This window comes from Microcebus murinus, chromosome 15, assembly GCF_040939455.1.
Source record: "Microcebus murinus isolate Inina chromosome 15, M.murinus_Inina_mat1.0, whole genome shotgun sequence".
NCBI classification, from domain to species: Eukaryota; Metazoa; Chordata; class Mammalia; order Primates; family Cheirogaleidae; genus Microcebus; species Microcebus murinus.
The window spans coordinates 31,904,285-31,930,317 of NC_134118.1; the positions used below are offsets into that span (position 1 = coordinate 31,904,285).

The window sequence follows — 26,033 nt, forward strand, 5'->3', positions numbered from 1 at the left end:
GCCTGTAGTCCTAGCTACTCAGAAGGATTCCTTGAGCCCAGGAGTTTCAGATTGCTGTGAGCTAGGCTGATGTCACGGCACTCTAGCCCAGGCAACAGAGTGAGACTCTGTCTAAAAAAAAATATTATTATAAAATACACATAACATAAAATTTACCATCTTAGCCATTTCTAAGTGTCCATTCACAAGCATTAAGGACATTCACATTGTTGTGCTACCATCACCATCATCCATCCACAGAACCATTTTCAACAATGTGAATGTACTTAATGCCACTGAACTGTACAGTTATAATAAATTTTATATTATGTATATTTTACCATAATTAAAAGCTTTATATTTTAATCTTACAGTGCTTTATATATTCATAAAAATGGAATTAATGAAAAAAGAATGATGATAACTGGGGAAACTTTTGGGTTTCTTTCCTTCTTCACAAATACTATCATCAGGCTTTCTTACTTTGAATTCCTTCAATCACTTCTATGTTACTACAGCTAATGAACAGAAGTCCTTATTATGCCAGGCACAGTGTACCTACTGCTTCCCATGGATTTTCTCATTTGCTCCTTGCAATAACACTGAGGTAGGTACTATTATAATTTGTGTTTTATAGTAGAGGAAATGAATGTCTAGAGAGGAAAATAAATCACTCAAGATTACACACCTTATAAGTCAGCAGTCCCTAAACTTTTTGGCATCAGGGACCAGTTTTATGGAAGACAATTTTTCCACAGACAGAGGCAGTGGGGTGGGGGGAGGGAGAATGGTTTGGGGACGATTCAAGCACATTACATTTATTGTGCACTTTATTTCTATTATTATTATAACATATAATGAAATAATTATACAACTCCTCATAATGCAGTCAGTGGGAGCCCTAAGCTTGTTTTCCTGCAACTAATGCTAAGGCTGATCTCACAGGAGGTGGAGCTCAGGTGGTGATGTCAGTGATAGGGAGCAGCTGTAAATATAGGTGACTCTTTGCTCCTTGCCTGCCGCTCACCTCCTGCTGTGTGGTCAGCTCCCTAACGGGACACCGACCAGTAATTCTGTGGCCTGCGGTTGGGGACGGCAGTAGTAAGGAATGCCATCAGGACTCAGACTGAAGCCTATCTGACCCCAAATCCCATGCTCTTAGCCATGATACTATACTGTTCCTTCAGCACTACCACTACACATCTCCCTGGCACTGTTGGGGCAGGAGGGCTGGTCTGGATTGGAATGGGTCAGGCTATCAGGCCACCATGGAATGGGCAAATTAACTGGCACCAGTACTTACAGTTTAGTAAGGCTGTACAGTCCTCTGAAAGCATAGATGGATATTGATCTAATTTTATTGTTTTGCAGGCACCTGTGAAAATGATTATTAAGAAGGAAAGCACAATGAAACAGTTTCAGGTCTGCAAAATGAAAAGAGATCTGTGGATGGATGGTGGTGACGGAAGCACAATAATGTAAATGTACTTAATGCCTCCGAATGTACAGTTAAACATGGTTAAGATGGAAAATTTTATGTTGTGTACATTTTATGACAATTTAAAAAAAATTAAACATTGAAAAAAGTGAATCTTACATAATAGTTTAGTGAAGCCGGATATAATATCACTTTATTTTGCCATTAAATTCATGCATGATTAGTCTGGTTTTTATTTAGAACTTCTATTATAAAGGTGAACAGATAATAGCCAAAATTTACTAGGAATAAAATTTTAATGCATAGTAAAGCACTCACTAATTAGATTGGCCTAGAAGTAAGAACTTTGAACACTTCCTGCTATAATTATCCAAATTTGTAAGTGCTCAACATGGTCCTGGCTACATTATGTCTACATTATGTCTTTAATGCTTCAAACCATATTCCATGTATGGAATTCTACATATAATCATGATAATATAATTTAGTTAATTAATCATGATAATATAATTTAGTCACAAAGTTGACCTAAATAACAAGTAAACATCACCTGGGTCATTGTGGATTTTTAAGAGTACATACGTGACCCTAAACTGAAGGGAAGCCAGCATGTCAGATACCACTCAAGGCCAAAATAAAACTCAACCTACAAGGCAGATGTGAAAATGGGATCAAGTCCCCAAAACAACATGCTCAGAGGTTTCAAACCACAATGATTTGCTATCTTAGGGAGAAACTGAATTTGAAAACATTTGGAAGACAATTCTTGACTATCTAATCTGGAGGGCAGATCTGGCAAAAGACTGGGGAGTATGATAGGATTCCCAGCACACATGCTCCTGTTTCTTTGCTAATTAGGTATCTGAGATTTTTCTAGAATGGCTTCTAGGACTATTCAGAATAAATGTTACCTGGAAGTCTCCAGTTAACAGCAAAGTAATTCCCTAAAGAGAGACACAAGCAGTGGTATAGTGTTGATCTTCACAGAAGTGTGAAGAAACAGATATGGCCCTCAAATGCTAGTTTATTTTAATACCAGAATTAATTTTTTTTTCTTACAGCTTCTGAAGATCATGGTAATTCTTGAAGCCATCAGGAGGAAGCTTTCTTAGTAAGTTCCTCCGAAGAGACCTGAAATAAATGTAAATTTTGGTTCTTAAAGTTGTTTTGTTTTTCACGTTACTTTTCAACTACAACAATATAGATAATTACAAACTATTTAACACTATTTTCAGGAAACATTTTACATCATGACGTCACTCTCATATTTAGCATCATCTGAACTAGGTCTAACTGTTGATTTTGTGTTATTAAAGATAGTAATTTTTCTTAAATTTAGGTTACAGCATTATAATTCTGACAAAAATTTTGCAAATAATAAAACTGGGAAAAATTGATTTTTAGTTACTTTTTTTTCTATTTTTATTTAACAAACATTAGAAGATATCTTAGTTTTGACTGACAATAAGAATAGTGTTTTCTTCTTAAAACATACTCAAGAACTTAAATAGTTTTATATTCCTCAATATTTCATTGCTCATATTCTACCACCTTAAAATTAGTTATGAAGAAAACTGTCAATTGGTACATACAGTTGAATCATTTTTATTGAATAAGTGATCCCTTTTCAATTTCCAAGTCATATAGAATGATTTTCACCTGTATCATAATTTAATAAGCAGTTTAACCAGATCTACAAAATTGTGGTTTTATTGGAAAAGTCCTAAGCCTTTAGCTTTTTAAGAAAAGTAATGTAATGCAGTAGAAAAAAATAATAAATCAAACAAGCAAAAAACCAAAACCAATGTATCTGGGGTCCCTTGCATGAACCGCACATAACCATTCCGAGTTACTCTCTTTACTGGGAAAGCCAGGGATTTGGATTAGATAATCTCTAACAATAAGATGCTAATATAACTACTATCATTATATAGTATGATGGAACAGATAGGTATTATTCAAATAGCAACAGACTGCATTGTCTGGAGGCTAACTCAGCTTAAGACAGTGTCATATAATAAGCACTAACAATATTTAGATTTTGGACTAGTGTTGCTTAAACTTGGTAATGAATCCTTGAAGAAAATAGCTTCTCAGACTCTCTGGAACACATTTTTGGAATCTAATTTGAGAAACATTGTTCTAGAATCTGTAAGACCATGCATGCTCAATGGGAATGAGAACTGGTTCTTAGAAAGTAAAAAAAAAAAATCTTACTTTTTAAATGTATAAAGCACAGATATACACAAGAAAATATACAGTATATTGGTAGTATTAAAATTTCACAGGAGGGGAAAAATAGGAAAACGTGTCCAAAATGGCTTCTGGAGGAAGGAAGGCAATAATGAAAAGAGAAGAGGTTAAGAAACACTCTTCTATACTATACATTCCAGCCACTTAGTGATTTTCTAAATGGATGAATACCAAAGGCTGATTAACTAGTAACCCTATTTTGAAACCAGTCTAAGTTGTTGGCTGTTGCCAAACACTCTTTCCCTCCCTATATTATTAGCTAATTGAGAATCCCTTTTCTACTAATAATTCTCATTTGGCTTAGATTCCAAATTCTGCTTTATATCCTGTTCAAATGAATGTTTGTATCACGTAAAGATAAATAGCAAAATATTTGGGTTTGCCTTATGGATATAGATGAAAACTTAGTGTATTCTTTAAAAAATGTGTTCATTCATTCATTTTCTTAACAAATGTGTTGAACGCTTGCATTTGCACTTTGGAAGAACAGACAACGTCCCTGCCCTTAAGAAGCTTATACTCTATTTGGATAACAAATAGCATACTTTATCTATAAATAGAGACTTTTCTTTGGATAATAAGTTCAGTCTTGCAGCGCAGGGCTAAAGAGGCAATCAGCTTGTTTTATTTTTATTGTATTTATTTACTTATAAATTCATTTCAAAAACATGCTCTGTTAGGAACTTTGAAGGATATAGAGGAAAACCATGCATGGTCTAGGACCCCAAAGAGCTTGTGGCATTTTCCTTTTTCAGGTGGAGACTAGGGCTCTAATCACGATAGTACAAGGAAGAATGTTTAATAGACTTAAAAGAGGCACAGGTGAGGTTCTTTGAGACCTCAATAGGAAGAGGTTAATTGCATTTGAGTGGGGAGGGTTACTACAGAGGGAAGGGAAGCTCATTTAAGGACTCCTAAATAATGTTTCTTAGAAAGTTGGTTTCTTATTAAAATCGACTAGGGTTTATAAATGACATGAAATATTTTCACAAATAACATTCTCTATATTTTCATAATCTCCTATGGATAGTGAAAGAGGTAGATGTTATTCTCATGGAGTAGAACAAACCAAATTACTTTTTAATATAATAAATCCTTATGTTTTAAAATCTGATATTCCAAGTTTGATTCTTCACAGAGTCAAAGAGTGTGTGTGAGAGAGAAACTGCCTAGTTTTATCATTATTGTCAAAGGCGGCTCTAGTTCTTTGTTCTGTTTTGTTTTTTTTTGAGACAGAGTCTCGCTTTGTTGCACAGGCTAGAGTGAGTGCCATGGTGTCAGCCTAGCTCACAGCAACCTCAAACTCCTGGGCTCAAGCAATCCTTCTGCCTCAGCCTCCAGAGTAGCTGGGACTACAGGCATGTGCCACCACGCCCGGCTAATTTTATATATATATATTAGTTGGCCAATTAATTTCTTTCTATTTATAGTAGAGACGGGGGTCTTGCTCTTGCTCAGGCTGGTTTCGAACTCCTGACCTCGAGCAATCTGCCCGCCTCGGCCTCCCAGAGTGCTAGGATTACAGGCTTGAGCCACCGCGCCCGGCCTGTTTTGTTTTTAAAGAAAGCTCTTATGATTGGATCATGTAGTTTTCATGATTAAATTCTAGGATCTCAGAGTCAACTCTCAAATAGTCAAAGTTAATATTTAGCAAGCTGGAACAATGTATAATCATATATGTCTGTGCCTCTTCTGTTCATTAGCATTTATGTAAAATGTTTTTCAAAAAATCCCAACTTCGATAAATATTTCTTGGATTATTGGCTTCTTTGACACTTATATATGATTTAGTCCATTTCTGACAGTTCTCTATAATAGTTCCAACTCAAAATCTGGAAAGAATTTAGTAATGAAATTGGTATTTACTTTTTAATGTATCTGCTATAAAGCTTAGAGTTCTTTCTCCCTGTAGAATTGGACAAACAGACTGGGACAAGGTATGAGGCTGAGCCAGGAATGGTCAACCAGAATCAAGTGGCTCAACCCCAAACACAAGAGAATGTATTTCTAAACAAAAAATAAAATAAAATATTGTTGCCATAAATTCCTGAGATTCTATTCCTACAACTTTAAATACTTGTTGGAAATTTCCATTGAGTGACCTGTTAATCTCAAATTGAAAAAAAAAAATCTAACATTAAAGTCTTAGTCTTCCTCATTTCCTGCCTCCAACTCTTAGCTCACTCTATGACTTTGGAGGGAAACCTTGGAGTCATCCTTTACTCCTCCTTCCTTGCCTTCTTATAGCCAACTGTTCACGAGGACCTGGTCCAGTTTTTTCTTTATGCCAGGGTTTGAAAACTGGTGGGCCACAGGCCTGCACACACATCTCTTTATGTGTGTATTAGACCAGAGCAATTTTTAAAAATTAAATTGGAATTAATCCAATTAAATTATTCTCCCTTTGGGTGGGCTTCCCTCTCTAGTTAGTCATTGCCTTACTCCATACTGTTCCTCCACCTTTCTCTTTCTGCTCCTTGATTTTACAGGGGTTGATTGAATTGTTGAAGAATGGTTTTAAATCTTACTTGTGGGAAAATGAAAGACGGGACTGGGAGCATCAGGGTAGTCTTTAATTTGGATTTTGTCGTAATTTGATACAGGCAGTGGCAGGGGGCAATAATGATTTTTTTCTTTGAAAATATTAATAGAACGAAATCATCATACATTCTTATACCTAGCATTTTCAGCTAGAATTTAAATAAGAGAAATGCTCCACAGGACCTTAGCTTCTTTGTGGGGGAGTATTATTGTTTTCTAGTAGGACTAATTGCTATGAAAAAAAGCCACACTGAGGCAAGAAGAGGATAGAATGCTGAAGAGCTTCTTTTCCCTAGTTCAGGTGGAAATGTAACCTCCTTTGGAAAACCCTGCCAATGTTCTCAGTTCATATTCCTAGGCTGCCATAAACTGGGTACGCACTCAAGATTCTGTGCATTTGATGGTACCACTATCTACAGGAACTCTGAGCTGTGGCTCTTCCCTCCCTTCCATGTCGAGCATTTGAGTTGCTGTGTTATGTGGTCTGGTTTGAAAAAGGTAAACCTTGCCACATTTGTAAATTCAAGAATTGCTCCTATTTTGTCTTCATATACCCAAAAGTTAGAGTCACAAGGCACTAAGACATCTGGATGAAAAAAAAAACAACTCAGAAAAAAATATTGGATTAAAATATCCGTCTTCCCCTGATTTCTTTTTAAAAGTTTCAGCCAAATGTGTGTTTGTGTTGCTGAAGTTTGGTTCAATTCAAATGAGTACTAGAAACCAATAACCACAAGTACTAGAAATCAACAAACCACTTATTATGCGGGTAATTTTCTTTTATACACAAAGTTTGAATTAGGAAAAAAATCAACATCTTTGAGCAAAAGTGTGATTCAGAAGAGTTAGATTTTAAACGTGAAGTTCTGAGAATAGTTTATCCAATTTATCTTACTTGTTTTCTTTTTAAATTTATACATAAGAGAGTACTAAAACTTATGTCCAATAAATTCTAAAAGAGCTCTTTCAATAAATGTCAAGTAAAAGTTCTATGTAACAGGAAAGCTCTATGTAACTGTTTAATTAGCAATCTTTTTTCTTTAGTAGCGTGTACAATTGATGAAATAGAAAAAAATACTTTGTTTAGAAAAGAATATGGTGATACCACATACCTCATAGGATTGTTATGAGGGATTAAATAAGTTAATATAGGTAATAACTTAAAGTAGAGTGGAGTATTTAGTAAATGCAAAACAAACATCAGTACTCACTATAAGTGACCTGGGAACAATGACATCATCTTTGAATAAAAATATATTATTAATAATGACATAATCTTAATTACAATACAATTTTATAGGTGCTTTCTAGCTGTCAGGATGAAGCCATTCTTTTCTACTTACATCATAGTCACATTTGAAGAAACTGATGGAACAGCTCGTAAATTGGTTTCATCACAGTCAAGCTCTAGACCTCGGCAAAAACATTGCACGGGCACAGAACCAACCACTGAGTAAAGCGGAGGTAGCAAGGCATGATGACAGTGAGGGACCAGGAAAGGAGGGTAATGAAAAGAAAGAAATGAAAAGCTATGAGAAAATTATTTAGCACAAAAGCATATCATGTCTTACTTAAGCAAGTTGGACAACACTTTAAATTAAGGTTCCAAAGTTTATTTTTAATTTCCTCTTAAAATGAAGCTAGACCATTAACATTTGGAAATATACACATTTGCCAGCCCATGCATTTTCTTTTTAAAATAGCAAACTTGGCCCTGCGGCGTGGTGGCTCACGCCTGTAATCCTAGCTCTCTGGGAGGCCGATGCGGGTGGATTGTTTGAGCTCAGGAGTTCAAAACCAACCTGAGCAAGACCGAGACCCCTGTCTCTACTATGAAATTAATTGGCCAACTAATATATATAGAAAAAAATTAGCCGGGCATGGTGGCGCATGCCTGTAGTCCCAGCTACTCGGGAGGCTGAGGCAGCAGGATTGCTTGAGCCCAGGAGATTGAGGTTGCTGTGAGCTAGGCTGACGCCATGGCACTCACTCTAGCCTGGGCAACAAAGTGAGACTCTGTCTCAAAAAAAAAAAAAAAAAAAAAAAAAAAAATTGCAAACTTCTCCATTTGTTACAAAATGAATGAAAACATCTGCTCTTACGTCACCAAGGGTGAGATGATAGTGAGTGATAGTATTTAATGCTTATATTAGAATTGCTCCTTAAAAATTAAGTATTTATTTAGCATAATCAGAACCTTTAAAGGAGGACTAAGTCTTTTTTAATTTCAAAATATTAAGGGGATACAAATGTGTTTGTTCTAAGTCATTTTTAACTAGCAAGAAAGAGGAGAACTAAACACAGGTGGTGGTGTTGATAGAATTTTTTTTAGGAAAATTCAGTTCTTCAAAGGATTTTTTTTTTTTTTTGAGACAGGGTCTCACTCTGTTGCCTAGGATTGAGTGCAGTGACATGATCATAACTCATTGTAGCCTCGAACTCCTGGGCTCAAGTGATCCTCCTGACTTAGCCTCCCTAGTAGCTTGGACTACTGGCACATACCACCATGCCCGGCTAATTTTTTAAATTTTTGTGTACAGATGCAGATCTTGCTGTGTTGCCCAGCTGGTCTCAAACTCCTGGCTGCAAGCCAACCACTTGGCCTCCCAAAGTGCTGGGATTACAGGTGTGAGCCACTGCACCTGGCCAGGATATTTTAAAATAATCTTCCTCTGGCTTATGTATGGGTGAAGGATGTCTAACTTCATTTATGAGAATGAACATTTTTCTGCACCAGCATTCTATTTTCACTGATGTTGGAAAGAGAGGGATAATGAGATGTATGCCTCTGGCCACGTCGTGGGGCTGCAGGGATAGTCTTAAGGATGTGATTCGATATATCTAAAGTCTATTAGAGACTTGCAATGATGTATCCATATAGCTAAACAGTATAATGAGATTACCATTCAGTACACTAAATGTAGTCTGATTCCTTCCCTGATGAGGAATGGATCATGACTGAGAGCCATGAGGAATGTTTCCCCTCCTCATTCACTTTTGGAGCCCTAAACTATATAGCAGGGGTTACAGACTCAAATGTCTACAGGGGTCAGGCAAAGTCGATGCAGACTGTGTCCAGATGTCCCAGAGGAACAGCTTTTTCTAACTGTTGCCTTGTAGAATAGGATGTGTAGCCAAACTTTATTAATGCATTGGTTAATCACAGATATTACATATTCCATAATATTGCTGAGATGTGACTTTACAAATGTGAACTCCTCACATTCTTTTGTCTAGTCAAAAATCTTTGTAAGCCATTCTTAGTTTAATTTCCAATAAATCTCTATAATAATCTGATTTAAATAAAGTGGCACACTAGGAACCTTAAGTTTCACCTTCAAATTTTATACACTTGTGATTCTATTTTTATACTGCTTTCAAGTTTGAGAAAGATATTTAGTTGTGACCCCCCAGATTGTTTTTAAAGTACTCTAATTAAAAATTATATATTTGTTCTTTGCTAAGTACAGATGAAAAAATTACTTCTGTATTTTTTTATACATCATTTATTGCATTGCTCCATTTCTTTTACGCAATTATACTTGTGACAAATTTCTTCCAGAGTGCAGGATCAGGCAAAATTTATTTCCCTTGCTGTCTTAATCTTTTTTTCCTCCCGTTTGTTTGTTTTTGCTTTACAAACTAGACTATGAAAGTTATGTAACCCATTATTTTCCCTCTTTGACCTAATGGCTACAAAATTGAGAATGAAGCTTTGGATGTAGTACTGAACTTTTCACAAAGAGGATTTTCTTATGTAATTTATATCCTTGTCATTCCCCTTTCTACTACTTATTTTTTGTCTTTTATATCACATTAATGATTTAAGTCTGTTAGTAGCTATATTTTAATTGAAAGTTGCTAAAAATCCTTTCAGGAATAAGGTGAGACATAAGATTCATTTACAATTCAGGAAATGAAAAGAAAATAATATACAATAAAAGAAAAAACTATGTTTTGAGATAACATGGCTTAATTCATTTTTTTATTATATAAGCAGTTAAATTATACCTATTAACTATTGCCTTTCCCAGAAGCTTTTAGCTTTTTCAATAATCAAATTATTTGAGCTCCATCCTCTGGGAGGCAGGGAAGATGCTGAGATAGATTGCTAAGCAACCTGTGAGATGTATATCCCCTTAAATTGGGGATTGTTAGTTGCTTTTTCTTTAATTTCATTTGAGTAGTGAAAATAAAAAATATTAAACATTTTAAAAAAAGCTAGGCTTTATAATTTGTGGTAGAACATACAGGAAAAAGTATGTAAAGGATTCCTTCCCCCACCCCTTGCTTTTTGACCAAGGGTTTAAAAAGGTAAGGTCAAAATTATAGCTCCAAAACAAAGATTTACATTTGCCTAATTTATTAGGATAGAAAAAATTTATTTAAAAGGAGTTATTTTCATATATCTTCCTCATATAAAATATTATAGAGTTAATCTTTACGTTTATACCCTGTATACGTTTATACCCTTCCCCTGCAGTGATTTTGTAAGTTTTCAGTATATCATTAAACATGGCAGGTTATAATTGATGAGGCTTTTGTAGCTATAGAATACAGCTTAGACTCCAGAAGATTTTTCACTTGCAAACATTAAAATCCTTTACAGCAGAGTTATCAGTGATTGTGAAAAGGGAACAAACATAAAACAGCAACCCTGACTGGCTCACATTAATTTTGTTCACAACAATACCTGACATGATTTATTACTTTTACAGTTAAGATTCCTGAGTCATTTTGAAGTAAAATTCTCAAATTAAGACTACAGTAGAGTTTACAACTGGAAAACTATAATTACCTTTTTTTCTTTTTTAAAGTTGGATCCAACCTTTGAAAGCACAGTGTTTTACTATGAACTCATGGAAAAGGGACAACCACTCTGGTTACTTACAGCACTCAGATGTTTCTGCCTCAAAGGGGGAGGTCATTTTGTAGTAACTGGCAAAATATTTGTCAAGTTGTAGAGACCATCCATTGTTGTCTCCTAAAATAAAAATAAGAGAGCAAAAAAGTTCAAGAAAACTGAAATAGTCTGGTATGTTGGGGAAGAAAATACGTCCTTTCTTTAAAATAAGTCAGTGGGTCTCAAACTTAGTGAAATAAGCATTATTTGGGAAGTTGCTATAAATGTGAATTTCTGGGCCCCCACATTGGAGATTCCGATTTCTCAAGTCTGGGATGGGCCCCCTGGTCTTCGTTTAAAAGAAAATTTTCATTTTTAATTATTATGAGTACATAATAGTTGTATATATTTGTAGAGATATATGATGTTTTGATACAGGCATGCAATGGATTCTAATCAAATCAGCATAATTGGGATATCCATCATCTCAAGCATTTATCATTTTTTTGGTGTTAGGAACATTCCAATTCCACTCTTTTAGTTAAAGTATACCATATTTTAAACAAGCACTGTAGATATTTCTGCAGCAAGCAGTATTTGAACCACGCTTTAAGAAACAGCATTTTAGACATGCCTACATACAGCACACAGTTTTAGCATTTTAATTATGTTTCCCTAAATCTTCTTCAATCATTAAAACTGATGCTAAAGATGTATAAACATGGATAAATGGTCATGATGATTAAATTTAAAAAAGAAAAACATGACCAACATGATCCCATTTCTTTTTTTTTTTTCTTTTTAAATAAAGGCGCTATAGTATTTAACATGATTATTCTCTGGGTGCTTATATATTTTCTCATCTGTATTTTCTGATTTTTATATTAAACTCATATCACTTTTGAACAAAACAGAAAAAATAATAATAGTCTCCATTTGGGGTGAAAAAAGAAAATTTTTCTGACAAAATTCCTTATGGTCTTGTAGTTATTTTGAAACATAATTGACGATGAAACCAGTCACATGGCAGAAGGGACTAGCGAGTAGGGATGCAGGAGCAGCTTCTCTGAGATCTCTGCAGATAGTATCACTCTCATTCCCTTGAATGTGATCTTCTATAGCGATTCTAACTCTTTTCTCAAATGCTGCAGGGGCTCCTTAAGGATGCCCAAGCATATACACAGAGGGAGAAATTAGGAAAGTTTGCCCTATTTCTGTAAGTTATTAAATTTAGCATTCTGCTTTTATAAAATGCCATATGTAGGACAGTTTTCAGGATGGCCTTGAATAGACTCAGTTCTCCACCATTTCTTGCTGCAGTTCTCAAGGACAACAGTAAATATTCTGGGAATGCAACATTCTGAGATAGGGAAGAACTACCTTAAACCACTCAGGCCTTATTCCTGTCTCTCCCTTTGAGGAGGAACTTCCTCTGGAAGCAGGATGTCCTTCAAAGATTCCCCAGTGAGTCACCTTGCCCCTGAGGTATATAACCCAGGGCGGCTGTCTTTTAGGGTCTCTCAGCTACAGTGCAAGTGGGGTGCAACGAAGTCAAGAATCCATCTGCCCTGGGCAGGTTTTTCGAGTCTTGGGGCACCAGCTTACAATGGATCCTAGGCTTCTTTTGTCTCTTGCTGCCCATCTATAGGTAATAAACATGGTTCATGTGACTTGTTGCGTGTGAGTGTGTTCTGTCTCCCTCTGGACTCGGACAAATTGGTAAACAGTACGTGGTGAGCCGGGTTTGCACCATCTATGTGTAGCTTGTATTTGAGACTTGAGTTCAGATAGTACAACCTTGTTTAGTTGTGTGGATTTGGTAAAACTGACTTCATCATACCCATGGTTTCAACCCTAATCAGTGGACTTTCAGGTTATATCTTCAGCCCTCACTTTTTCTACTGGTGAATATGTGCTCGATTTGCCATGGGCACCTCAAACTCAACATTGCCAATGTAGAACTCATTATCTTTTCCTGTATATGCTTATTATTCCATAAGTTCTCTGGATTTGTGAATGATCCACACAATCAATCAAACTGTCCCAAACACAAAGGTTAAGTTTATTGGACTACACTCAGACCCAAGTATAACTTACATGATTTCCCCCCTTCTCGAGGCTATTCTCTTGTTTTTCCACAGTTTATTAAATCCTCCGTGAAGATTATGTTTGGGAAAGGAAAGTTATTTTTACATAAATGTTACCTATACTTGTAAATTAGACATCTTTTTACAAGTCCCACTAAAAGTGAAAAATCCGCAAGAAGATAGATTATTTAAACATTGTATTTATAACACTCTTCTTTATTTAGCATTCCTTGTTAGTTTTAAAACTTCTTTATTACAGAAGTTTTCAAAATAAACAAAACTGGCTAAGTAGCATAATGATATTAATATCTTGATTCAGAGAGAGATAAGGGATGTGCCTCAAGTTTACCAGCTGCAGAGTTCAGCACGGGATTCCAGGCCATCAGTAAGTCAGTGGGCAAGGCACAACACCCTAGAAACCAGCAAATATCAGCCATTGAACACCCAGGAACCAGTTCAAGTTGCCTGCTTGACCTTGAACATCCTGCACTGGATGATACCTTAGGTAGAGATATAGTATACGGAAAAAGAAATTTGAAAGACTGAGCATATATAGCCAAATAGAGAATATAACTTTCTGAGACTGTGGTGGATTTCTGAGTGTTTGCTCCTCCTCTATTCTATCTTCAGTTTAGAATGCTTTCTTGTTCTACAGAAGTTGGTAACTTAAGTCTATGTTTTGCAGACCCCAAGCAGCTAAGGTACTTGTTATAGATAAGCTTCTACCAATTGGATACACTCAGGTGAGACTTGAAGTTTGTAAACACCAGCCTCACAGGTATCTAGAGGAAGTTGGGGTGGTTATTGCAGCCAGCCTCTGGGTTCCAGCGTGATGGATACAAAGAGATGATCAGCAGTAGCAGTGGTAGCAGCAGCAAATGCCTCTTGATCTTGGGCTCGCAACTATGGTGGTATATTCCTCACCTCTGACGCCTACTTCTATAGCCTTTAAAATGATTCTATAAACACATTCTTTGATGTATGAAATCTCTTTTGTTCTTAAGTATTCTCCCCCAAATATCTAGAGTGGTTTCTGTTTCCTCTTTCCAGAAGGGGTTGCAGATAACATGCTCTCAAGGATGGAAACATTGGTTATGTGACCTGGTTGGTTTTGAAGATAAGGACAATCTTGTTACCATTAGAGAATAGGACTCTTGTAATTTATGGCATACAGTGACACAAAAAGTCACTTAAATCATCACTATGGCTTTCTAGAGTGATATGCCTATTAGAAGGCTAGACTCTGGCAAAGTGGTTGCTATGACAAATCACTAGAATGAAAATGAGAAATTTCAAGGACTGTGAAGTGGGATGACTCTGGAGAGAATAAAGAAAGAAAAAGGCAAGCTCAGGTTACGTTATCAGCTCTTATTAATAAAAACTCAGAGAACCAGGGAGCTTCCATGACTATATTAAGGTAATATTTTATCTCTTGTGGTCTTAGGTCAGGATTGATGTAGCCTAGAATCATACAGAATTTGATCCATTGGGTTGTGAAGTTATAATACAAGTCAAATTCACAATTTGTCACATCTTTTCAGTGAATGTTAAAACACTGATTTGGAAAGAGAGGGACCCTGTGAATCATATGTGTGCTCAGTTGAGTTCCAGGACCCTAAATCCCCATCCCACTGAACCTCCCTTGCCAGCAGAAGCAGACTCTTCCTGTCTGATGAGGTTAGTGTAGTTTGAAGACACGTTGGATACTTTACATGAGGTAAATAAGTTGCCAACTCTCCTCAGTCCCTTTCATGACCATACTTCTTTGCTTCTCAACCTGTCCTAACTGGAATCGGGTTCCAGCACACCTCAGCAGGTAAGTGCAAACTGGACTTTGAAAGAGAAGATTGAGACACAAAAGATTTTGCTCTTTTATGTAAGCAAAACCACAAGCAATTTGTGTGAAAATGGCTTCTAAGAGTGCAAGACCACGAGGCAGAAATATAATTTCAGATTGAGCAAAGCTAATTAATATGGGTATCATACCTGCTGGAGTTGCTGGATCCAGGGTGCTAGCTCAAGCTGTAGTTTGCTAGATTGTTGACTGAAATCTGAACTCAATTTTGGCTTAGACTAATGAGATTGAGAGGCCAATGCATATGGATGTTAAGTTGCCAAAGGAACAGATTGTGAGGGACATGCTGTAGTATCACACAACCGCAATGGACTGTAGTGGAGTACACTGTAGATTGACTCAATCTCTATCCGACTCCCCCTTCGTTGGTGTGTTCCTGTGGAACAGAGACTGAGAAGCTTAAAACAACATGTCACATCTTTACAGCCAGGATTTGGGATGCTCTCCCATGTACTTTGGCTGGTAGAAGAGAGGAACAAGGTCATTTTCCTGCTGCTGTGTGAGAGGCATAGGAGCACTGTGGCAGTGGCAGGGCATTTCAGGTATTACCAGCTTTATGGGTGTCGGATGCAGTTGTGTTTGGGGCAGGGCAGCAGGACCATAGTGGCAGCAGCTGTCTCAGTTCTCGGTTGTCACCATGGTGGTCTGCTCTTGGATCCAACAGCACTGCTGGGGGCCTTGCTCACTCCCACTCTTCCATCCCTTCTGAGAATTTTCTACGAATCTAATTTGTTTAGCCTGTCTAGAGTAGTTTCTGGGTTTTTTTTTTTCCCTGTTAAACCCTGATAGATACAGAGACTGATTGAATTATTGGATCAACAGTTGATTGAAGTATGATTGAACATTTAGTTAATTTGGGGAACTCAAGTGGAATCTTATGAGGGAGGACAAAGCTATGCATTTTTTTCTGAACTCATGAGTTTCAGTATAGGTTAGTTTTTCATAGTTCCACTAAAGGAATGAAGTGATACTTTTCAGCATTTTCCTGAATCTCCCCCATCTGGGCATGGGGTCAGGGGCCTTATGTAATGTTCTGCTCTCCTGGGCTCTAGAAACATCTATTTGTTTCCTTGACTGTCAGGTTTTGAAGTTTATGGCATTGAGTTGTCCCCCTTCCTGGTTTTGCTGAATTTGCTGACTCTTTGGCAAGTTTTTACTTTCATAAATTTGGTTCATATCTTTAGATGTAAGATAAGAAGAATTCTGTGAGAAATTTTAATTCCCCCATTTTAACAGAGAAGTTGAATATTAGCATTAGCACTGAGAGAACTCTATGTTGAACTAGGTACTGTATTTTATACTCATGATAACTCTATTTGATCATTGTTATCATCTCCACTTTTAGATGGAAAAATTGATCCTGAGAAGTTTAAGTGATTTGACTAAGAAAGAGACTTATCAAAAACAGCTAAAGAATTAAAATAATAAAATTATTTTTGTATTTCTTTTTCCAGGCCAAAGAAATTATTTAATCAGTTTATATTCCACCTATAGAATTCCAACTTTTATGTGACATCGGCTTTAAATATTTAGCTATTGCTATTTGTTATCTATTTTTCTGTTTTCTGTTTCATTTCTGTTATTGAGGCTCTTAGAAATATGTGAATTAGACAAAAATTCATTTAAATAACAACCGGAATATAGTTATTAACTGGAATTTAAGTTCATCATTACTTTCATTCATGAACTCAACAAAAGTATTGCAAATCATTAAGCTATTACTAAAAAATTTTACCAAACAAAAAAATTTTCATAGTAGTTTTATGAATTGTTAAACATTTATAGTAGTGTCCCAAACTAAACATGGGAGTAGATAAGTCATTTGGCTCTGGGTAGGTTGAGGCATTGATTACTCATATGAACAAGATTTTCATGTATCTGTAAAGAACAAGTGAGAAGTGGGGGAGTTGACCCTGTAGGCTGCCAGGGCCTTGTTTTTCTTTGTGGGAGCAGATGGAGCATCTCACATTCATGTTCCTGTTCCTGTCACTGACACATCCACCTGTATCTCAGGCACTGCCATGGAAATGAGGTGAGGCGACAGAATTCCAGACACGGCAATGGAAATGAGGTGAGGCGACAGAATTCAAGAACACAGACCTGTCTTGTGGGTAGTGTTTCATTGCTGCTATGAAATTCATGAGATGAGGAGGTTAGGTGACAGCCAGAGATGCTGATTTTCTTTGACTCTGCGTCTCTAGCAGACTCTATATTTAACCAAGCTTTTACAAATGCACTATTTCAATTTGCTGCATCTTTACCATTAATAGATAGTGCTGTGCTTAAAACTGTGGGCTTTGTGCACTTTCTTTAATCCTTTGTTCTCACTATTGCTCTCTTTCAATCTTCTATTTTAAGGAGTTATACCTGGCCTTCATTGCAACATTTTAGTTCAACAAATGCAGATGATGCAGATGCAGTTTATGCTTATCTTTCTCAATCCTATTCTTGCTCTCTCATTTTCTATACTTCATTGTACCTTCTCTCTCTCTCTCTCTCTCTCTCTCTCTTTCTCTCTCTCTCTCTCTCTCTCTCTCTCTCTCTCTCTCTCTCTGTGTGTGTGTGTCACAGTGAGAGGGGGGAAGAGGGAAAGGAGGAGAAAGGAAGATGATGTCAGGATAGAAGTGGAGAATTTTAGACTAGCAGGAAGAAATAGGACAAACTTGTTGATACTTCCCTAAGTTAGAGCATATATCTTGTGGAGAGATCTCTTTTAAAATAGCAACATCTTCAAACAAACAAGCTTTTTAGTAATTAGCTTTTACCTTCCTTTCTGCCTTCCTGCCTTCCTGAAGCATTTTCTTCATCCTACCGATTACTTCCTTCTGCCAGAAGGCAGGAATATATTATAGAATGTGGGAAATGTTGCCAAAACTGCAAAGTTGGGAAGTTAGCATTTTTAAGAAAATGGCTTTTGGTATATGTGTTTCTATATTTTAAATCCTGTATCCTTAATATTTTAAGGATGTATGGGGGTAGTGAGCTGAATAGTTTTTTTATACTTCAGTAATTATCCTGATGAAATTTGATTCTCTGATTTTTCTTGAGGTAACCTAGGGACATGTAAAGAGCTCTGTCAGCAGAAGTCCCCAACTTTTTTGGCACCACTGTCTCTCTTTGACAGCTTGAGGGCAGGAGCTTTCCTTGCCTGTTTCAGCTTCTGGTGGCTCCTGGTGATCCTGGGCTTGTGGCAGGAGAAGTCCACTCTCTGCCTTTGTCTTCACGTGGCCTTCTTCCCTCCAGCACTTCTGCATGTCATTTTCTGTTTCTTGCAAGGATGCTGTCATTGGATTTAGGGTCCACCCTAATCCAGTGTGATATTAACCCTTACCTTCATTATGTTTGCAAAGACCTTATTTCCAAATAGGGCCACATTCTGAGATTCTGGGTGAACATGAATTTTTGGCAGCTACTAACCCACTACCCCACCCCAAAATGTACTAGAACAGGTTTTTCACTTCCCCAGTGGGTTATAGAAATGGTAATATATCCATCTGTAAAATGTGAAAAAAAAAAAAAAAAAAAAAAAAAAAAAAAAAAAAGAAATGGTAATATGGAAACAGACTGGCAAACATATTTATCCCTTTTCTGCAGATAAGGCTGCTAAAGTGCTCATGTACGAGAAGACAGAGGAGGGGCATCAGAACTCAGGTCTTCCCAATAGAACAATTCAATCTGTCTCCAGGATGAGGTTGGGTAAGCCTTGTTTGTACAGCCCTCTGTTTGTAAGAGAAAGAGGAATAGTAACAATTCTAATCTGGAAATGCAAAGAGTTTCTTTTAAAATAAAAATCTAAATGTAGTGAATTAATTCAGTAGCATCTGAGAATTTTGATGCTACCTTAACATTTCATTTTTATTACTGAGTTTGCACTTAGTGGAAATTGGACATAGATGATTTCTAAGTGAGAACCCGCAACTTTTAAAAATCAGTTTCTATTGGTATTTACCTAGATGTATTCTCCCAAGTATCTGAGAGTTCTAGCTGAAAAACTGCAAGTTTTTTTGGTTTGTTATTACCACACCAAACACTGCTCTGATGACTTTAAACTTTTTTTTGGACCTCTACTCTTCTACTCTGTTTGAATGTGTCTGTGACAGGTATGAGTAGAGATGAAAACTGATTAGTGGCACATGGCAAAAAACATACTAAAATTATATGGAAATTACATCAAGTGGCATAACACACAAAAATCTGTACATTTGTATATTGAAGTTTATGACTCAAAATCAAAATTATTATAAAAATGATGCAATCAATTTTGACATATGTATGTCTGTATAAGTATTTAAGTTCTATATTGCCTAAGTATTTTAGAAAGAAAGGAATTCCTGTGAATTCAACTGAAAAACATTTTAAATCTATTGATTTTGCTTGCATTGTGTCCATGAAAAATGTCCAGTGGTTTGATATCTCAATGCTCTTTGTACTGAGATATTTTATTTTTTATATTTCGTAAATTGTTCAGTTATAGAGAAATTATTTTGGGGTTTTCTAGGAAGACTAGGACCGAATACTCAAGAGTACTTGTTTAAAGTGCTGTGATAACACAAAAGCAGCAGTTTTTTTCTGAACATTATTAGTTCATATTATAGTTCAACATATGGGGAGTCAGTTTAATTCACTTAATGTTTTATTTTTTTCCGTGACTCCCTCAAATTTATTTCCACTATTTCCATTTGAATTATTTTCCCTTTTTAATAACCATTCTTGGTGTCAGTTTTTAAATAGCTTAAGAGAATAAGAGAGAGGTTTTTGGAGTTATGTTGTAGGACATACCTTAAAAGTTTTGATTGAGGAAAAAGTTCCCCTTTCCATTAAAAAAGATATTTTATTTGACAATAACTTAAGTTGTAAGTGATCACGCTAAAAGTTATTTTTTAACTGTGGTATTTTCTTGAATTTGTATTAAGACATTACATTTTACATGATTACAAATATATTTCATGCTGTTTATTCAGATATGCACGAGGCCAAAATGAAACAACTTACTGACTTAATTTAATCGGCATTAAACAGAATTTAAATATGAATGTCTTAAAAATGAACAGCCTTGGGAGCATAAATTATCCAGATACTCTAAAATGAAGGAAAAAAACTACAGCTGGCAAAGGAAATAAAGCAATGGGAGACAAACAGAAATAACTACATCTCATAATTTTTAATCACCTGGACTCTAAAAATGGTGATAAAATTCTGTCATCCTTCCTGGAAAATTCCAGCCTACTCATGCATGGGCAGCAACAAGTCATCTGTGAGGTTTTGAACACAGTAAAAATTTTTTCTATTTCTAGATGACTGCTACTAATAGAGTGTCAGCTTTCCTATAGAAACTAGAGAATTTTAGATAATTGATAATAGTGGAGTTTGTTAGCAAATTAGAATGCTTGTATACCATATTGAAAACTTGATTCTAATTTATTTCTGCTGTTGCTACCATTTTGCATGCATGCATTGCTGATTTTCTGCTCATTGGGGTTAGGTCAATGGTTCTCAAAACTTAGTGTTTATCAGAATGACATGAAGTGCTTATTGAAAAACAGATTGCTGAGCTACCAGCAGAACTCTGACTCAGTAGGTCTGGGATGGGGTCTGAGAATTTGTATTTCTAACAGCTTTTTGAGTGATGCTGATGGATTTGGCCTCAGGACTACTTTTGGAGATCCACTGGTCTAGGTGAATTTCAAGACAGCTATGTGATTCTGGCATAAAAAAATCAGTAACAGATTGAAATAGTTATTTGTTACACAGAAATATCTTCATAAGGGTGAATTACAATTTTTCCCATTTTTCTAAAACTAGACATAGGGGTTTTCAAATGTTGACAGTGGTGAATAAAGGACTCAGTCAAGGGCCCAGACATCATGACATAGTTGATCCACAGATGGCTGCAGATGCATGAGAAAGTCCAACTGAGACTATAAGCATTGCCTGGCTGATCTCAGCACAGCCCACCCCAAATTATGGTGATATAAATGGTGATATAAACCAAATGGTGATATAAACCAAATGGTGATATAACCCAAGAATTGTGAGATAAATAAATGGTTACTTTTTAGGCCACTAAGTTTGTAATATATTAGTAGCTACAGCAAAATAATACACAACCTAACATCTATTAATGGCTAATTTTAAGTCTTGTTGTCTTAGTCATGTCAGGCTGCTATAACAAAGTGTCATAGAGTGGGTGGCTTAAACCAGCAGTCCTCAATCTTTTGGGCACCAGGGACCAGTTTCATTGAAGACAATTTTTCCATGGACCAGGGTGCAGGGGGATGGTTTGGGGAGGATTCAAGCTCATTATATTTATTGTGCAGTCAAACCTCTTTGCTAACGATAATCTGTATTTGCAGCTGCTCCCCACCGCTAGTATCACCCCCTCAGCTCCATCTCAGATCATCAGGTATCAGATTCTCCTAAGGAGCATAACCTAGATCCCTTGCATGCGCAGTTTACAGTCGGGTTCCTGCTCCTATGAAAATCTAATGCTGCCACTGATCTGACAGATCTGACAGGAGTTGGAGCTTATGCAGTGATGCAAGGGATGGGAGCGGCTATAAACACAGATGAAGCTTCGCTGGCGTGCCTGCCACTCACCTCCTGGTTCTGTGGCCCCAGGGTTGGAGAGTGCAGGATAAAACCACACTTATTTCTCACAGTTCTGGAAGCTAGAAAGTACAATATCAAGGTGCCGATAGATTCAGTGTTTGGTGAGGGTCAACTTTCTGGTTTGACAGCAATCTTCTCACTGTGTCCTCACAATGCAAAGAAAGGAAATCAGCTCCCTAGGGACTCTTATAAGAGCACTAATCCTATTTCTGAGGGCTCCACCCTTATGACTTCATCTATTCCTAATTACCTCCTAAATCTCACCTCCCAGTACTGTTACTTTAGGGGGTAGGGTTTCAACATATGAATTTTGGTGGGGGAGGGGCACGAGCATTCAGTCCACAGCCCCTATACTCTGCTAAGCATCTTAGATACATTATTAAATTGAATTCTGTTAACAACCCATGGATTCAGATATTCTTATTATTCCCTTTTTATAGAAAACAGCCATTTTTGCCTCTCTTTATAGCTAGAATTTAAGCCCAAGTCTCCTGAAACTGTTCTCTAAACTGAAATGCCTTATTGCCTCCATCTGCATTTGCTTACTGGCGAATCCTGAGAAATTTGCATGATTTTAAAGATTATTACTGCAAGGATCACTACTTTTGCTACTTGCCCTCTTTAAACCTAGCATTAAAGCTAGCATTTCCAAACTTTCTTTCACTGAGATCCTACTTTTGGTGGTGACTTTGCTGCACCTACTAGGCTCCTCTCCTGCTTCCTGTTACCATTTCAGTTGGTGGGATGCTCTCCTGTCGCCCTGCCTAGGACTCGCCATCTGAACTGCCAACAGTTTGAGGGGGAAGTGGTTGGCAGATGAAACAGTTTCATCTAATTTAAAAAAATTGTTGTTGTTGTTTTTTTATAACATTTTGGTTAGATTTTATAACTTTGCCTTTACCTAGCAAAGGTTAGAGGTATCGGGTGTCGGGCAGGTGGGGGGGAGGGGATGGGTTTATATATATACATTATAAGTGCATTGTGCATTGTTGGGGGGATGGACACGCTTGAAGCTCTGACTCGAGGGGGGAGGGAAGGCAATAGCAATGTATGTAACTTTAACATTTGTACCCCCATATTATGCTGAAATAAAAAAAAATAGAAAAAAAATTTGTGTAATATTCAGTTGTCTTAACAATATTGCTATTTTTCTGAAAAAGAAAACACCTATGTATAGCCATCCAAATCAAAAGTAACTGTAGCTTAAGCTCACCAGCTTACGTAGTGTGGGCATGCTTGAGTGACTGCCACCACCTAGAGACAGTGCTCCAAACTGAGAAGTGTCACAAATAAAATCAGACCAAGTTAGGAGAATTTAAAAGTAAGTCATACGAGAGAGAGTACAGCTGACTATTAGGAAGACTTCAACCCAGGTGGAGAGAAGCTCAGAGGCCTGTCTTGTAGGATGACTTACCATGTGAAAAGGTAAGGTGTGTTCAACCTTCACAATGACTGGTTATTACCATGGGGTTTCCACATGGCAGGGGATTGGTTAAAAGTGATTATTTTATATCATTTTAGGGAGATGATTTGTTTTGTTTGTGGTGATCAGGGGCATTTACAAAGAAGTAACCTAAGTTTTACTTACATTCAAGAAATACTCTATATTAAGTTTTGCTTGCGTGGCCTAGTTGGTTTTTCCAGGATGGGGGAATTTTAAGCCTGGTCTCTTTCTTATTTTATTTTAACAGAAATTTAATTTCTTCAAAGTGGTGCTCTAACAAGCCTGTAATAGTTGAGGGAGTGATAATGGCAAGGCCTCTTTAGTGTATATGATTTATGTAGCACTTTGAATATTAATGTTGTTGTCCTCCAAAAATAATAGCTTATTTCTCTATGAGTGAGAAATCTTATTATTTTACCTTATTAACCAGACCTTCTTTTTCAAGTGAGACAGATCTAGGCAATTGAAGTGCTTTTATAAATTTGTATTTTTAAGACTTCAGAAATTTGAACAAAATCCAAATTGAAGGCTATTTTCCCCAGATATTCTAATTGGCCGAAAGCCTTACTTATAGGCTTTATAAGGTCATAGGTATGGTTGTTGGTTAAAAGGTAAGATGCACTTACATATTTTCTTTTTCTTTTTTTAGGAGGTCTCACTTTTCCTTTCCAAGTGTAGTAAACAAAAGACAAGAAAGAGAAATAGTGTCTAACACTTAGATAGCACCTGCCATCTGCCCAGCCCTCTTCTAATCCTTTGCACTTACTTCCCAAATTCTCCTGGTGTAGGCACAATTATCAAGCTCTTTTATGAAATGAGGAAACTGAGACACAGTTCTTACTGAGGAATAGTCTCAAGTTTACATATTTGGTTATTGTTTCACCTAGGTTCAAACTTGGACGATCTGGCTCCAGAGCCCATATTCTCAATTTTTGATACCCTTCTGCCTCTAAGACCTTCACTGGGCAAGTTTGTTGGGTTAAAACACTTACTGTATGCACAATCACTACTTTTCTGAAATATTGGTTGTGATACTATTACATAGAAAAGAATGCATATGTTAAGCTAATGAAGTAAGTGTAAGATGTCCTCAGGCAACATATATTTTTTGCTTCAGTTTAGTTTTCTCTTTACCCACTTTTCTTTTTGTTAAGAGAGTCTCACTAACTTCACTTTCAGTCCTCTTTGCCCATTTCCCGTGCCATGGGCGCAGGTGCTTCACTCACCGCAGTTGTCCTCATCAGCCTGGTTGCCGCAGTCGTCCACACCGTTGCAGTGAAGCAGCTGGGGCAGGCACTTGGTGATGTTCCCGCAGGGGAAATAGCCCAGAGGGCACGTGACATCCTGTCCACTCCCCTGAGAAACTGTGATGAAAAGAGAGGAGAGGGCACAACACTTGAAGGAGGTTAATACAAAAGCATTGCAAAAAGTGGTTTCCCTCTGATGTTTTATGAACATTTTGCTTTCTCATCCTGGTTTGTACAACCATCCATATGGTTGCCATCTTACTGTCCTGATGCCAACTGTTTTCCAAGAACTTTCACCTCAATAGAATACTCTTTTCCATGTTTCCAGAAGATGCCAAAATTCTCCTCTCTTTGCCTTTGTTCATGCTGTTTCCAAGAGGACACTTGGAATGTCCTCTTCCTCCCTTTGAAAAAATGAAATGTCTGCCCATACATTATAGGTCAGCCCCATCCTCCTCTTCTACAAAAACACTTCAGCCAATAATTTTAAAAATAGGAATCTATTGTATTCTCACTATAGGCTTGGAATCAAGGCTGGTCTGGTATTAGAGGAAGGAGAAGACATAGAGGAGAACAGGAAAGCATGTGCCATGTACTTATTTATATACCCGACAGTTCCTCAGCGTGAAGCCCTGTGCAAGATTTTGTGCATGCAGCATTGAATGCAACAGAGTTCCTGCCTGGGTGGAGTTTGGATCTCTGTCTAGTGGGGAAGATACATTGAACAAGTCAGCAGACAATTAGACGTTAGAGCTGCAAAAAGGAAGAAAACAGGTGCTGGGGCTCTGTACAAGGGGTAGTTAGTGGGGGCCCCTGCAAAAGGGTGCCATTTAAGCTGAGCTTGGGAGGAAGAAAAGGAAACCCATGATGGGAGTGGGGAAGTAATGGTGGTTAAAGTGGTGAGGAAGAGGCTTTGGGCTGAGGATCAGGGAACTCTGAAAGGTCGTTGTGATGGAGCCCAGTGGGCAGGGATGAGTGGCATGAGCTGAAGTTGATGGGGTAGAGAGGTATCCTTGGGCAAAGGCAAGCAGTTTCGATTTTATTCAAAATGCAAAGAGAAACCAATGAAGGATTTTAAGCCAAGGGACCACTTGGGAAAACTGTCTGCTTTGGTAACATCATTCTGGCTGCTGGGGTGGGGTGTTAGTGAGTGGGAAACCGGGGCGGGTGGCAGGAGTGGAGGTAGGGCTGCCTACTAGGGGACTCCACAGTGCTCTGGGTAACAGGTGATGGTACTTAGCTAGGGTGGTGGCAGTGAAGGAGAGAAAAGTGGACACATTTGACATGTGGTTTAGAGGCAGAGTAGACAGAATTCGCTGAACCGGCTTGAGCAGCTGGGAACTTGGCAGTGCCATTGCTGAGACGCTCTGGGGGTGCAGCAGGTGCAGGAAGAAACATGGCTCATTCACCCTCATTTCCATCCTTTACCCAAGAGCTTGACCACATGAGCTTTCCTGCTCCACTGAACAGCAGGGTCACGCACCACCCCTCAGCTTTCTTGAAACCCCTTTCTCATTCCAGGCGTCACGTTCTGGTTTCTCATCCCTTCCCCAATTCCTGAACCATCATCATCACTTCCTCTCGAAACTTTGGCTCCAGTTTGTTGGAGTTCCTGACTCAGATTCTATTGGATTGCAACAAGGTGAGACTCTACTTCTGGTAGACAAATGCTCTTTTATTTTATTTTTTTGAAGGAAAATTAGTTACTATTTGCAGTTATGTTTCTAGGAGAGAATG

At 37.4% G+C, this 26,033-nt stretch overlaps 1 protein-coding gene across 1 annotated transcript in view; it reads right to left on the reverse strand.

The window, feature by feature from the left end:
* Window positions 1-24,408, reverse strand: part of RXFP1 (relaxin family peptide receptor 1) — a 61,309-nt gene extending 36,901 nt beyond the window's left edge. Inside the window, exons 1-5 of the mRNA XM_012783595.3 lie at window positions 24,276-24,408; window positions 11,103-11,195; window positions 7,555-7,660; window positions 2,477-2,548; window positions 1,283-1,354 (exon numbers count right to left, since the gene is read on the reverse strand). Coding sequence (XP_012639049.2) covers window positions 1,283-1,354; window positions 2,477-2,548; window positions 7,555-7,660; window positions 11,103-11,139 — 287 coding nt within the window. The 5' untranslated portion in view covers window positions 11,140-11,195; window positions 24,276-24,408. The remainder of the gene's footprint in view (window positions 1-1,282; window positions 1,355-2,476; window positions 2,549-7,554; window positions 7,661-11,102; window positions 11,196-24,275) is intronic.
* Between the last annotated feature and the right edge of the window lie 1,625 nt (window positions 24,409-26,033).